The 13,471-nt window shown below is 41.6% G+C and overlaps 1 protein-coding gene and 1 long non-coding RNA gene across 4 annotated transcripts in view; one reads left to right on the forward strand and one right to left on the reverse strand.

The window, feature by feature from the left end:
- LOC144679587 (upstream-binding protein 1-like) overlaps positions 1 to 13,471 on the forward strand; it is a 132,957-nt gene that overhangs the window by 86,200 nt on the left and 33,286 nt on the right. For all 3 annotated transcript variants that reach the window (XM_078540124.1, XM_078540122.1, XM_078540123.1), the window contains 2 exons: positions 3,406 to 3,503; positions 3,702 to 3,756. In XM_078540124.1, coding sequence (XP_078396250.1) covers positions 3,406 to 3,503; positions 3,702 to 3,756 — 153 coding nt within the window. The remainder of the gene's footprint in view (positions 1 to 3,405; positions 3,504 to 3,701; positions 3,757 to 13,471) is intronic.
- Positions 1 to 13,471, reverse strand: part of LOC144679588 (uncharacterized) — a 44,199-nt gene that overhangs the window by 9,672 nt on the left and 21,056 nt on the right. The window lies entirely within an intron of this gene.

Raw genomic sequence — 13,471 nt, forward strand, 5'->3', positions numbered from 1 at the left:
AAATAAAGCAAGGGAAAGAAAGATTGGATTAAGGTTGGTTGGGTGGGAGGACACAAAGGAAAAGTAAGAAAACTTGACATTTTAAAATCTCTGAAAAATACAAAACCTGAAAGAATAGAAAACCTGAAAGAATAAGATTACACTCTTGTAATACTTAGTTTTTGGTGTCAGAGCAGTTGATTGGCAGTCATTCACACTTTTGACATCTTTGAAGGGGCACTGCTTGCAATGACAAGATTTCACCTCTTCTATGGGGAGTTTTATGGGAAAATGCAGCATGTTCCTTTTTTTAAAACAAGATGGGGAGGTCAAAGGCAGGGTGCTATTCTTGCAGAGTCAGCAGCAGAGTGGTGCAGTTCCTTTGGCAACCTTTAGTACATTAGTTACTCACCTGACGTTGATGTACCATTTGCCTATAAATACTGCCAAGTGCCATTAGCTTTGCTGTTTCTTTGACAGCAAGTTTTGGCTCAGTGGTTCAAATCTTGGTGGAGCAGGTGTTTTGTTCCCTTTTAGGGCCAGCATGGTTGATCGACAGTGTATTAACAATATCACATTGTTGAAAGGGTACTTACACAGTAAAGTATGAACAATAATGTTTTGTGGCAAGTTAAAAAGGTAATTCATGTGAAAATGCTGCAAGTTCATGATTGGGAGGATGAGGCAAATTGAGTGGTGTAAATTGGCGATTTACAACCCATGGCATATCTCTTGGCTGAACTTGCTGGCAGATTTGCGCATTAATGATGACATGAGATACAAACTCACCTTTACTTTTATGGCAAGATTTGGGCCAATGTATTAGGTGAGCAGCATGATTCTGTGTGGGTGGGCAACTCTGGCTATCTCTCAGGCCAGCTTTAAGTGGCTGTTTGAAATGGAATTGCTTTGGCATGCTTCATTTAATTGATGTCCTGGAGACACATACTTGAAGATCTCTATGTAGCAGGAACGTTTCCATTTTCCAAAATTGTCAAATTTAGGATGGGTTTAATTATTTATTTTCATTTAAAGTAAATTTGAATGAAAGTACTTTCCATTGTCACCCCTCCTATTTAAGCTGCATTATCTTATCTTTCAATTTTTGATTTAGATGAAAATGCAATGGAAACCAATGAAAATCTGCACAAAACAGTTCATAGCATAATTGAAGAAACATTTCCCCAAATGTTTTTTATGTGCCATTTTTATAGTCTAGCAAAAATAATTCTAATTGTAATTTATGTTGGAGCTGAAAATGAATGAAACATATGGCCAACAATTACCTAATGAATACATAAACAGAATAATCTTTAATTCAGGGTTTCTCAATCCATGATGACGTGTGTCTTTTTGTTAACTTAAAGCTGGAGGGAAAAAAATCTGGTCAGATCAGTAAAGCATCCCTCATTGACAGATAATGTATCATTTGTGTTGCTCATGGATCTGATAGTGTATTGGGGGAGAAACAGGAAGGTACCAGAACAAAAGAAAAACTAGAGAAAAACAGCTAACTCTATCTCTATCTTCCTGTAGTTAATAACTTCCAAAAAACAAATTGGAGCAAAGCCTATAATGACTTGGTTGCTTTGTACAATGCTACATCCTGTTTGTTCTGGCTGAAGTGATATGTAGAAGTATAGAGTCTTTTATGTTTACCAAAAAAAAAGTTTCAGATTTTCTGCCTTTCAGTGGTCTTAGTTGGTAGCTATTTTCTCTTTGTAAGGTGGTTGAGAGTACCACTCCCACTCCAGGACTTGTGCTCATTACCAAGGTTTGACACTGCAGTGCCACAAGAGGGAGTGCTGCATTTTCTGAGGCGCCACTTGTGCCAAACAGTCAAACTGTTCAGGTGGATATTGAAGCTTCTTGACACTACTTGAAGAAATGCGGGGAGTTCTTACATCCCAGCCAATAGTCATCCTTCAGCACTTCAAAAATAAAACCGATTAATTGGTTGTTAATTCTTTTCTGCAGTTTGCAAATCTTGCTGTGTGCCTAATTGGCTGCCATTTTTCCATACATGACAGTGAGGTAATTGAAAAATAACCCTTGGTTTTGAAGTGCTTTTGGTTTTGGGAGTATGATGAGGTGTTACATAAGTTCAATTTTGTTTTTTCTGTACGCATACGTTTTATACACCTAAACCTTCAGAGTAGTCCGACTCATTGATTTACATTTGAAGCTTTGTACTCACTAAGACAAAGGAAGTGCTGCAGAGCTGATCGTTTTTCTTGTTTGATTCCTTGGTTAGATCCAAAAAATAGGCCCTATTTTTTGTTCTGATAATTTCTCCTCATCCCAATTTTAGAATAGTTGTTCTGGTAGTTTTGGAGCAATGTTGCAACTTTGTGCTAAATTATTTGTGGTTTTGTGTTGTGGAACTGGGATGATGGGAACATCAAATCACTTAAAGTTGGGCAATTGGAGCTAACTTCAACTTGAGTCCTGGTCATGAAAGGCAGTATGCCATTCCCAGGACAGTGTTGCCCATTACCTTTTTTGTAAATTGAGAACCTGGTCTCAACTAATTGTCAATTTTTGAGTGATTTATACTGCCTAGTTTCTGTTGTTCATTGTCATTTAGCTGCATCTGTAACATCGCTAGTGGATCCATGTAAATTCACTGCTGTTCTGCATTGAAGTGAAATTCCATTTTTCCTTTCTGAACGAAAATTCATATTTTTATTCAAGCTGAGTTTTGTAGATCAACCTTATTTTACACTGATATCAACATTATTTTTATAATCCAATATCTAGAAATAGAAGAAAAGTATAACGAAAGACAATAATAAAAACAGAAAATGCTGGAAAAACTCAGGTCTAACAGCATCTGTGGAGAGAGAAACAGAGTTAACGTTTGAGTTGTATGACTCCATCCGTATAACGGAAAACAACTTAGTTAATATCTTAACATGGCTTAACTATGTTTATAGTATCCTGTGATGTGCGAGAGAATTAATTAAAGTAATCATTCTGTGCTAAATGATACTAAAGTCATATCATATGGAAACTAAACTACCAGATAGTGTTTTCTTTACCTCTTGAGGTTTGTTTACATGTTTGAACTAAGATCCTGTGATTGAAGTTAAGATAATGCAGCAAGACCATTGCGGACATGTTACTAAATGTATTCTTCTTCACAGCACATTATTTTTGTTAATACGTGGTTAGTTTGAAATTTTTCCCTTTTGCTTAGCTAATTATTTTTCTGATTATGCAGAAAAAACAGGCAATTTGATCTATTCATTTGGCTATCCTTAGCAACTTATCATTTGCATACAGAAATATGTTCAATTCTCAGTTTTGCTTTCCTCTCCTCCTGCATAAATCCACAATTCATTTCTATCTAATAGAGGGAGTGTTTTGTCTCTTCAATTATAAAGAACTTGAAGTCCTAATCTTTTCTCTTTTAAATTACTACAGTGCTCTCCTTGGCCAGATAATGCATATGTAAACAGCAGTCCTTCTACCACTCCAGCATTTACTTCTGGACAAGTCAGCACTTACAGTGTTCCTGACAGGTACAGTGATATTGATATAGTTTAATACATTTGCATAAAAACTTGATAAATTTAAGCATTTGTCCTGATTGTTTAACACTTAAGTCAAGAATCATATTCAGGACTTGGGCAGTACAGATTTATAGTAGTAAGATAATTTTCCTTATTTAAAAATGTGTGAAGTTGGAGCTGCAACTCATAAATGCTATTGTTTTGCAGTAACTCTTCTTCACCAAATCATCAAGGAGAAGGGACAACACAGTTTGTAGTGGAGGTATGTGTCTCCCCACAGCAGTAAAGCTGGTGGGCAATGCACAGTTTACCTTTATCAAAAAGTAATACTATTAATATTTAGTTGTGGAAACTATATCCAATCCTGTTTTGAGGCAATAAACTATTCAGCTCTGCATAGCATAGAATGGGTTTACTCTTTGAATCTGGGATCTTTTAAACTAAACTGGATTAGTTATGATTGACAACTGTTTCCTTGTCTATCTTGCCATACCCTTGCCCAACAGCATTATTATATTGTTCAGTGTCCTGCAAAAAAACTGTTGAACTGAATATAAAAATGTTGACATTGAGAATTATTCAACTCCTGACACAAATTAAGTATCTCTTCATTTAAGGGTATAACAGCATTAGATTTTTAAAAGTTTATTGAGAATGTAGGAATTAAGAAATTTCCATGTTCTGCTAATAATCAGTATTTTAATTTTATGTTGTTTTCACAGGCATTCTAAATAAAATTAATGTTGGGGTCCTGTTCCCCAATTAGACAAAGTATTGGTTTAATGAAAGGACCCTCATAAATTAAAATGATTGGTAGCTGTTTGACATGATATATATCGAATAGGCCTCAGGTTTGTAATTTACTTAAAAGTGGTTGAGTGGCTGAGAGAGAACATAACAGGCTGGGTTTTCACCGAGGCGAAATGACTTAGGAGCCTTCTTAAAATGTTGGGCGGGTCACAGTTCCAGAATTCCCAATCCCATACCTGGGCTTTCTGATTATCAGGATTGCCTTTTATGGGTGCAGGTTGGTTTGGCTCATGAGCCCGCACCCTGCACTCCCGATGTGGCTGGCTGCATTGTGGGGATAGGCATGCCCTAGTCCTCCACAGTTTTCATGGAGTCGGCCAGCTTGTTAAAAAGTCAAGGTTCTCTGCACCTCAGTGTGCATGAGGAAACCTTTTGAAAGATTTTCCTTGGGGCTCAGGTGTAAACCTGACATCATTAAAGATAGTCCAAAAAAATTAACTTTCTTGAGTGCAGTGGAAATAAGTTACAACCTTACATAGACCACCAGTAAGGCTGTATTTAAAATCTCGTGTGCTACTCTTGACATACTACCTTCAGAAAGACTGTTACATAGGAGATGGTTCAGAAAAAATAAGCAGTGATGGTCCTTGTGTGTAAGGTTATACATTATCTGGTTTACATTAAAGAAAAGATTGATTTTTTTAAAGTACAAAGAGAAATCAATGAAAGCAGGATACTCATGGTCAAGAGTGGTGGTGCCTAATGGTACTGACAATGTAGGTTCAGTCCCTGTACTGGCTAAGTTAGTTCTTGGGGCCTGCTTCTTCCACTTGCCCCATTGTGATATCATGACATCATTGAGTTGTGATTAGCAACCCTTGGACAACCAAGGCCACTACATGGAGAAGGAGAGAGAGGGGGAGGATACCCATAAGCACAGATCTGGAAGAGAGAGATTTTAGATTATCATGACCTTCCCTGTTTTCAATTTTATCAGCCTGGACCTCAGTGCCGGGTTTTCTTTTTCTTTCGCCTTGTTATCTTCTGTTTCTGCCTAAGATTTGTATACCTGTACCTCCAGATTCCTTTGTTCCTCTACTTCATTTAGACTTACTATTCAAGCTGTGTGTGACCCTCATATTCTTCCTACCAAAATGCACCACCTCACACTTATCTGTATTGAAGTCTATTTTCACAATTAAATTCTATTCTGGAAATTTATTAATTAAGTATTGTATTTTGTTATAATCTACTTTTTGCATTGACTATAATGCCCTGATTTTGTGATGCCTGAAAATTTAGAAATTGCACTTCTGATTCCTGAGCCCAAATTGTTGATGTAAATTATAAGCTACAGTGGTTCCAGCACTAATCCCTATGGAACACCACTTGGCGCCTTTTGCTAGTCTGAGTAGCTGCCCTTAAGCCTTACTCTGTTTTCTGTTTTATGGCCACCTTGCTATCCATCCTGCTGTGTGCCCTCTGACTGCATGTGCTCTGATGTTAGTCATGAGTCTTACTTTGTGCTACCCTTATCAAAAGATCTTTTTGAAAATGCATGAGCTATATAACCCTTGTCTATCCTTTTCGTCACTACTTCAAATTATTCAATAAAAGTGGTCAAATGTTACCTTCCCTTTTGAAATCTGTGCTGACTACTTGTTAGTATATTTTCGGATTTGAAACGTTTTTCTCTTAAATATTTGAGTCAAGATTCCATTATCTATTCTCACTAACGACATGAAGTTAACTGGTTTGAGTTCCCTAGTCAATCATTGGAATCATAGTTACAGCACAGAAGGAGGCTATTTGACCCAGGGCATCTGTGCTAGCTCTCTGCAAGAGCATTTCGCCACCTCCCTGTCCCCCCCACCTTTTCCCAATAGCCCTGCAGATTTTTTGCTCTTCATAACTATCCAGTTCTCTTTTAAAAGCCATGATTGAATCTGCCCCCACCACATTTTCACGCGGTGCATTCCAGATTCCTACCTCTCACTGCATAAGAGAGTTTTTACTCATGTCACTGTTATCTGTTTTGCCAATCACCTTGAATTGTTGTCCTCTGGTTTTTGATCCTATCGCCAATGGGAACAGTTTCTGCCTATCCGCTCTGTCTAGACACCCACATGATTTTGAATACCTCTATCAGATTTCCTCTCGACCTTCTCTTTAAGAATAGCCCCAACTTCCCCAGTCTATCCACATAATGGAAGTGTCTCATCCCTGGAACCATTCTCGTGAATCTTTTTTTCACCGTCTCCACTGTCTTTGCATCTTAAAGTGTGGTGTGCAGAATGGAACACATTTGGCTAGTTGAGGCCAAACCACTATTTTATGTATGATTATTGCAACTTCCTAGGTCAATAATCCGCCCCACTCCTCCTCTTACTACCCTTTTACTGTTTAAGTGCTTATAGAAGATTTTTGGATTCCCTTTTATGTTAGCTACCAATCTCTTCTCATACTCGCTCTTTGCTTCTCTTAATTGTTTTTTCCGCTTCCCCTTCTATTTTGAACCTGGTCCTCAATTGTGTTATCCACCTGTCATCTGGCATAATCACCCTTTTTTTGCTTCATCTTACTCTCTCAATTTCTTTTGTATCGATGAGACTCTATCATTGTTTGCCCTACCTTTCCCCCTCGTGCAAATATACCTTGTCTGTACCCGAGCTACCTCCCCTTTAAAGGCAGCTCCTTGTTCAGTTACAGTTTTGCCTGCCAATCTTTGATTCCAATTTACCCGGGTCAAATCTGTTCTCGTCCCATTGAAGTTGGCCCTTCCCCAATCAGTTATTCTTGCTCTGGATTACCCCTTGTCTTTTTCCATGGCTAATTTAAATCATATGATGCTTGTTCCACTTGACCCACCTAATTTGCCAGTACTATATATAAATATATATATAAAATATGATATAGAAAATCCCCCTTAACCCACTCTAAACTCTTGCCACTCTCTCCCCTTTACATTATTACTATCCCAATCTATATTAGGATAATTGAAGTCCCCCGTTATAACTACTTTACAATTCTTGCGCTTTTGTGTAATTTACTTGTTCATTTGTTCCTCTATATGTTTCTTGCTAGTTGGTGGCCCATAGAATATAAGCAGCAATGTAATGGTGTCTTTATTGTTTCTTTGCTCTACCAAATAGATTCTGTCCTTGATACCTAAGGGGCGTCCTTTCTCTCCAGCACTGCCATGTTCTCCTTAATCAAAACTGCCATCTGTCCCCCTTTCCTTTCTTTTCTATCTTTCCTGAACACCTTGTACATATCATATTTCCACATGATCATCTGAGTCTGCAGCTTAGCAACCTTATGTACCACACTCCACGCATTCGCATATTACATTCCCTCTGACCTCTAACATCAAGACCTTACTATTTCCTACCGTAATGCTATCTGTCTCTGTTTTCTGTGTCTCATATTGCCTCCTGGTTCCCACACCCTTGTCGCCTAAACCCACCCCCTCCCCTGTACCAATAGCACTAGCAAATAGTCCCACAAGGACATTAGTGCCTGCTCGGTTCAGGTTCAACTTGTCTGGCTTTTACAGATCCCATCACCCCCAGAACTAGCCCCAATGTCCCAGGAATCTCAAGTCCTCCCACCTGCACAGTCTGTCGAGGCATACATTCATCGGCTCTGTTCTCCTATTTCTGTAGTCACTTGCACGTAGTACCAGGTGCAATTTTAAAAAAATATATTCATTCACGGGGTGTGGGCTTCGCTGGCTGGGCCAGCATTTTTTAAATTGCCTTATTCTAGTTGCCCTTGAGGAAGTGGTGGTGAACTGCCTTCTGAACCGCTGCAGTCCGTGTTGTGTAGGCACACCCACAGTGCTGTTAGGAAGGGAGTTCCAGGATTTTGACCCAGCAACAGTGAAAGAACAGCGATATATTTCCAAGTCAGGAAGGTGAGCTACTTGGTGGGGAACCTCCAGGTGATGGTGTTCCCATCTATTTGCTGTCCTTGTCCTTCTAGGTGGTAGTGGTCGTGGGTTTAGAAGGAGCCTTGATGTATTCCTGCAGTGCATCTTGTAGATGATACACACTGCTGCTACTGTGCGTTGGTGGTGGAGGGAGTGAATGTTTGTGGATGTGGTGCCAGTCAAGTGGACTGCTTTGTCCTGGATGGTGTCAAGCTAAGAAGTGTTGTGGGAGCTGCACTCATCCCGGCAAGTGGGGAGTATTCCATCACACTCCTGACTTGTGCCTTGTAGGTGGTGGACAGGCTTTGGGGAGTCAGGAGGTGAGTTACTCGTTGCACGATTCCTAGCCTCTGACCTGCTCTTGTAGCCACCGTATTTATATGGCTAATCCAGTTCAGTTTCTAGTCAATGGTAATCCCCAGGATGTTGATAGTGGGGGATTCATTAATGGTAATGCCATTGAACATCAAGGGGCGATGGTTGGATTCTCTCTTGTTGGAGTTGGCCATTGCCTGACACTTGTGTGGCGTGAATGTTACTTGCCACTTGTCAGCCCAAGTCTGGATATTGTCCAGGTCTTGCTGCATTCGGACATAGACTGCTTCAGTATCTGAGGAGTTGCAAATGGTGCTGAACATTGTGCAATCATCAGTGAACATCCCCACTTCTGACCTTATGATGGAAGGAAGGCCATTGATGAAGCAGCTGAAGATGGTTGGGCCTAGGACACTACCCTGAGGAACTCCTGCAGTGATGTCCTGGAGCTGAGATGACTGACCTCCAACAACCACAACCATCTTCCTTTGTGCTAGGTATGACTCCCAACCAGTGGAGCGTTTTACCCCTGATTCCTTGACTCCAGTTTTGCTGGGGCTCCTTGATGCCACACTCAGTCAAATGCTGCCTTGATGTCAAGGGCAGTCACTCTCACCTCACCTTGGGAGTTCAGTTCTTTTGTCCATGTTTGAACCAAGGCTGTAATGAAGTCAGGAGCTGAGTGACCCTGGCGGAACCCAAACTGGGCATCAGTGAGCAGGTTATTGCTAAGCAAGTGCCTCTTGATAGCACTGTTGATGACCCCTTCCATTATTTGACTGATGGTGGAGAGTAGACTGATGGGGCGGTATTTGGCCATGTTGGATTTGTCCTTTTTGTGTACCTGGGCAATTTTCCACATAGCCAGGTAGATGCCAGTGTTGTAGTTGTACTGGAATATCTTGGCTAGGGGCGCGGCAAGTTCTGGAGCACAAGTCTTCAGTACTATTGCCGGAATATTGTCAGGGCCCATAGCCTTTCCAGTATCCAGTGTATTTAGCCGTTTCTTGATATCATGTGGAGTGAATCGAATTGGCTGAAGACTGGCATCTCTGATGCTGGGGACCTCCGGAGAAGGCCGAGATGGATCATCCACTCGGTACTTCTGGCTGAAGATTGTTGCGAATGCTTCAGCCTTATCTTTTGCACTGCTGTGCTGGGCCCCTCCATCATTGAGGATGGGGATATTTGTGGAGCCTGCTCCTCCAGTGAGTTGCTTAATTGTCCACCACCATTCACGACTGGATGTGGCAGGACTGCGTAGCTTAGATCTGATCTGTTGGTTGTGGGATCACTTAGCTCTGTCTATCACTTGCTACTTGTGGCTACTTGCATGCCAAACAGCATGTGTTATAACTTTACCAGGTTGACACCTCATTTTTAGGTATGCCTGGTACTGCTCCTGGCATGGCCTTCTGCACTCTTCATTGACCAAGGTTGATCCCCTGGCTTGATGGTAATTGTAGAGTGGGGGATATGCCGGGCCATGAGGTTACAGATTGTACTCGAGTACAGTTCCACTGCTGCTGATGGCCCACAGAACCTCATGGATTCCCAGCCTTGAGTTGCGAGATCTGTTCGAAACTTGCATGGTTATAGTGCCACACAACACGATGGAAGGTATCCTTAGTGTGAAGGTGGGACTTTGCCTCCACAATGACTGTGCAGTGGTCACTCCTACCAATACTGTCATGGACAGATGCATCTGCGGCAGGCAGGTTGGTGAGGATGAGGTCAAATATGTTTTACCCTCTTATTGGTTCCCCCATCACCTGCTGCAAACCCAGTCTAGCAGCTATGCCATTTAGGACTCGGCTAGCTCAGTCAGTAGTGGTGCTACCAAGCCACTCTTGGTGATGGACATTGACGTCCTCCACCCAGAGTACATTATGCACTCTTGCCACGCTCAGTGCTTCCTCCAAGTGATGCTCAACATAGAGGAGCACTGATTCATCAGCTGAGGGAGGGTGGTATGTGGTAATCAGCAGGTGGTTTCCTTGCCCATGTTTGACCTGATCCCATGAGACTTCATTGGGTCCGGTGTTGATGTTGAGGACTCCCAGGGCAACTCCCTCCTGACTGTATACCACTGTGCCGCCACCTCTGCTGGGTCTGTCCTACTGGTGGAATAAGACAGGGATGGTGATGGTGGAGTCTGGGACATTATCAGCAAAGTATGATTCCATGAAGATGACTATGTCAGGCTGTTGTTTGTCTAGTCTGAGACAGCTCTCCCAATGTTGGCACTAGCCCCCAGATGTTTTTAGGGAGGACTTTGCAGGGTCGACAGGGCTGCGATTGCCATTGTCGTTTCCGGTGCCTAGGTCGATGCTGGGTGGTCTGTTCGGTTTCATTCCTCTTTTGTGACTTTGTAGCGGTTTGTTACAACTGAATGGCTTGCTTGGCCATTTCCGAGAACATTTAAGAGTCAACCGTTTTGCTGTGGGTCTGGAGTCACATGTAGGCCAGACCAGGAAAGGAGAGCAGATTTCCTTCCCTAAAGGGCATTAGTGAATCAGATGGGTTTTTACAACAATTAATGTTTTTCATGGTCATCATTAGACTTTTAGTTCCAGATTTTTATTGAATTCAAATTCCACCATCTCCCGTGGTGGGATTTGAACCTGGGTCCCAATGAGCATTACCCTGGGTCTTTGGATTACTAGTCCAGTGACGAAAGCACTACACCATCGCCTCCCCTAATCCAGAGATTACTACGTTTGAGGCCTTACTTGCTACTTTCCTTCCTCGCTCCCTACATTCTGCCTGCAGGATCACATCTCTCTCTCTCGGTCTATGACGTTGGCATCGATATGGACTGCTGCTGGCTATTGACCCTCCCCCTTCAAAGTTCTCTGCTGGAGTTAAGTGACATCCTCGACCTTGACATCTGGGAGGCAACATTTCATCCTGGATTCACGTCTGCAGCAGCAGAAATGCCTGTCTGTTCACAGCCTATCGAATTCCCTATGACTGTTGGTTTTTCCGTCTTCCTGCTACCCAGCCCCCCCTGTAACTGAGCCAGCTGTGGTGTTGTGGATGTGGCTGTAGCTGCACTTTGGTCCCCAGATGAACCTTCGCTTTCACCAGTATCCAGAATGGAATACTGGTTGGAGAGTGAGATGCACTCAGGGGACTTCTGCATTACCTACCTTTTGTCCTTCTTGACTGCCTGGAGAGCACCCATTTCCCCTCTGCCCACATATCCTTAAACTGCAGGATGACCATATCTATAAAAGTACAATCCACAAAGCTCTCAACCTCATGGATATGCTGCAGTGACACCAGCTGCTACTCCAGGCCTAAAACCTGGAGCTTGAGCTGCAGTAGTTCACAATAGTTCCTGCGCATATGTTTATCCAGGAGACGAGAAGTGTCCTTGAGTATTCACATGGAACAGAATGCACACTGCATGGGTCTGAGCTGCAGAGCCTTGCCTCTATTTATTGACTGTTTCACCAATGTGCTGCTTCTCCTTTTAAATCGAAAAATGTTTTTATTTAACTTATTATTTAAAACCCTAGATTATAAACTGAAAAATTCAAATTTCTTTAGTTTTACTATCTCCTACTATTTAATTTTAACTTTATCCCCTTAATATGATTGATTAATTGAGCACCGATTTTAATTGTATGAAAAATTGTTAAATCAGCTTTCGTATTTAGTTTTTTGGCTCATGAATCGATGAGGTCTTTCTTAATAAATTCAGATTAAATTAAAAGTTTACCCATTAAATTCACTCTGGCCTGTTTTCTGTTTCTCTGCTCTCTTTCTTGACTGGGATATCACTCTGATGTCACTTGGTGATTTCCCCCTCCCCCCACCATGTTTGATTTGGTTCCTGGCACGTTTTTTAAATCTCTGTTCCCACTCCTTAATATCCGGCCTCTGATCTCTTGGCGTACTTTTTGCACAACTGCACTGGTTCCTGTGACTGGGAGGGGAGATAATGGTTGTCTGATGCATAACAGTCAGGATTAAATGATGAGTGGGTGAAGACTCAGAAGTATGGCGATCAGGAGATAATTACGCAGAAGGTACTCTTGGGAATTAATTGGGTAGATACAGCTTCTGGTGTGTTAGATTGGAGTGGATTTGATGGGCCGAATAAGCTTGCTCTGTACGTTCTCGTGTGTTTCCCATTCATTTAAAAAAGAATCACTCGGTTGTACTTGATCCTCAAATCGATAGAGATACTTAAATAATATGCTGGAATTTAGCGATGATATATATTGAGTTTTCATGCTCAGTGATTCCACAGTTGTGGAATCTGCCTCATAAAATTTCGCACTGTTCTAAAATCATTTACTAGCTTTTTCTTTACACCCAGGTGGGTACAGGAGTGTAATGCTTTTGTTATTGGGCCAGTAATCCATATGTCTGTGTGAGTAATCCCTAGGACATGACTTCAAACCTCCCTGTTTGACAACTTGAATTCTGTTTTTCTTGGAAAAAATATCTGAAAATATAAAGCTATTATCAGTAAAAGCGCTCTCAAAGCTGCCTGATTGTTCTAAAAATCCAGCTAGTTGACTAAATTTCCTAAGAGCAGGAAATCTGCTGTCCTGACTCGATCTGGCCTGTATGTGACTCCATACCCACAGCAATGTGGTTGACCCTTAACTGCCCTCTGAAATGGCCTAGCTCACAACTCAGTTGTGTCAAACTACTAAGAAAAGTCAAATAAGAATTAAATTGGACAGACTATCTGGTATTGTCCTAGTTAACGGAAACAGCAAAGGCAGGCCCTGCAAAGTCTTCCTCATAATTGTCTGGGCATGTACTAAAATTGGGAAAGCAGAATAGTCAAGTAAAAGCCTGACATAGTCACACTCTCAAAATCATATCTTGCAGTCAATGATTCAGACTCAACCATCACCATTCCTGGATATGCCCTGTCCCACAAGCAAGACAGACTCACCAGAGGTTGGGGGGGGTGTTGGTGGTATAGTGGTATACAGTCAGGCAGGAGTGTCCCTGG

Source organism: Cetorhinus maximus, chromosome 4, assembly GCF_964194155.1.
Source record: "Cetorhinus maximus chromosome 4, sCetMax3.hap1.1, whole genome shotgun sequence".
NCBI lineage: Eukaryota > Metazoa > Chordata > Chondrichthyes > Lamniformes > Cetorhinidae > Cetorhinus > Cetorhinus maximus.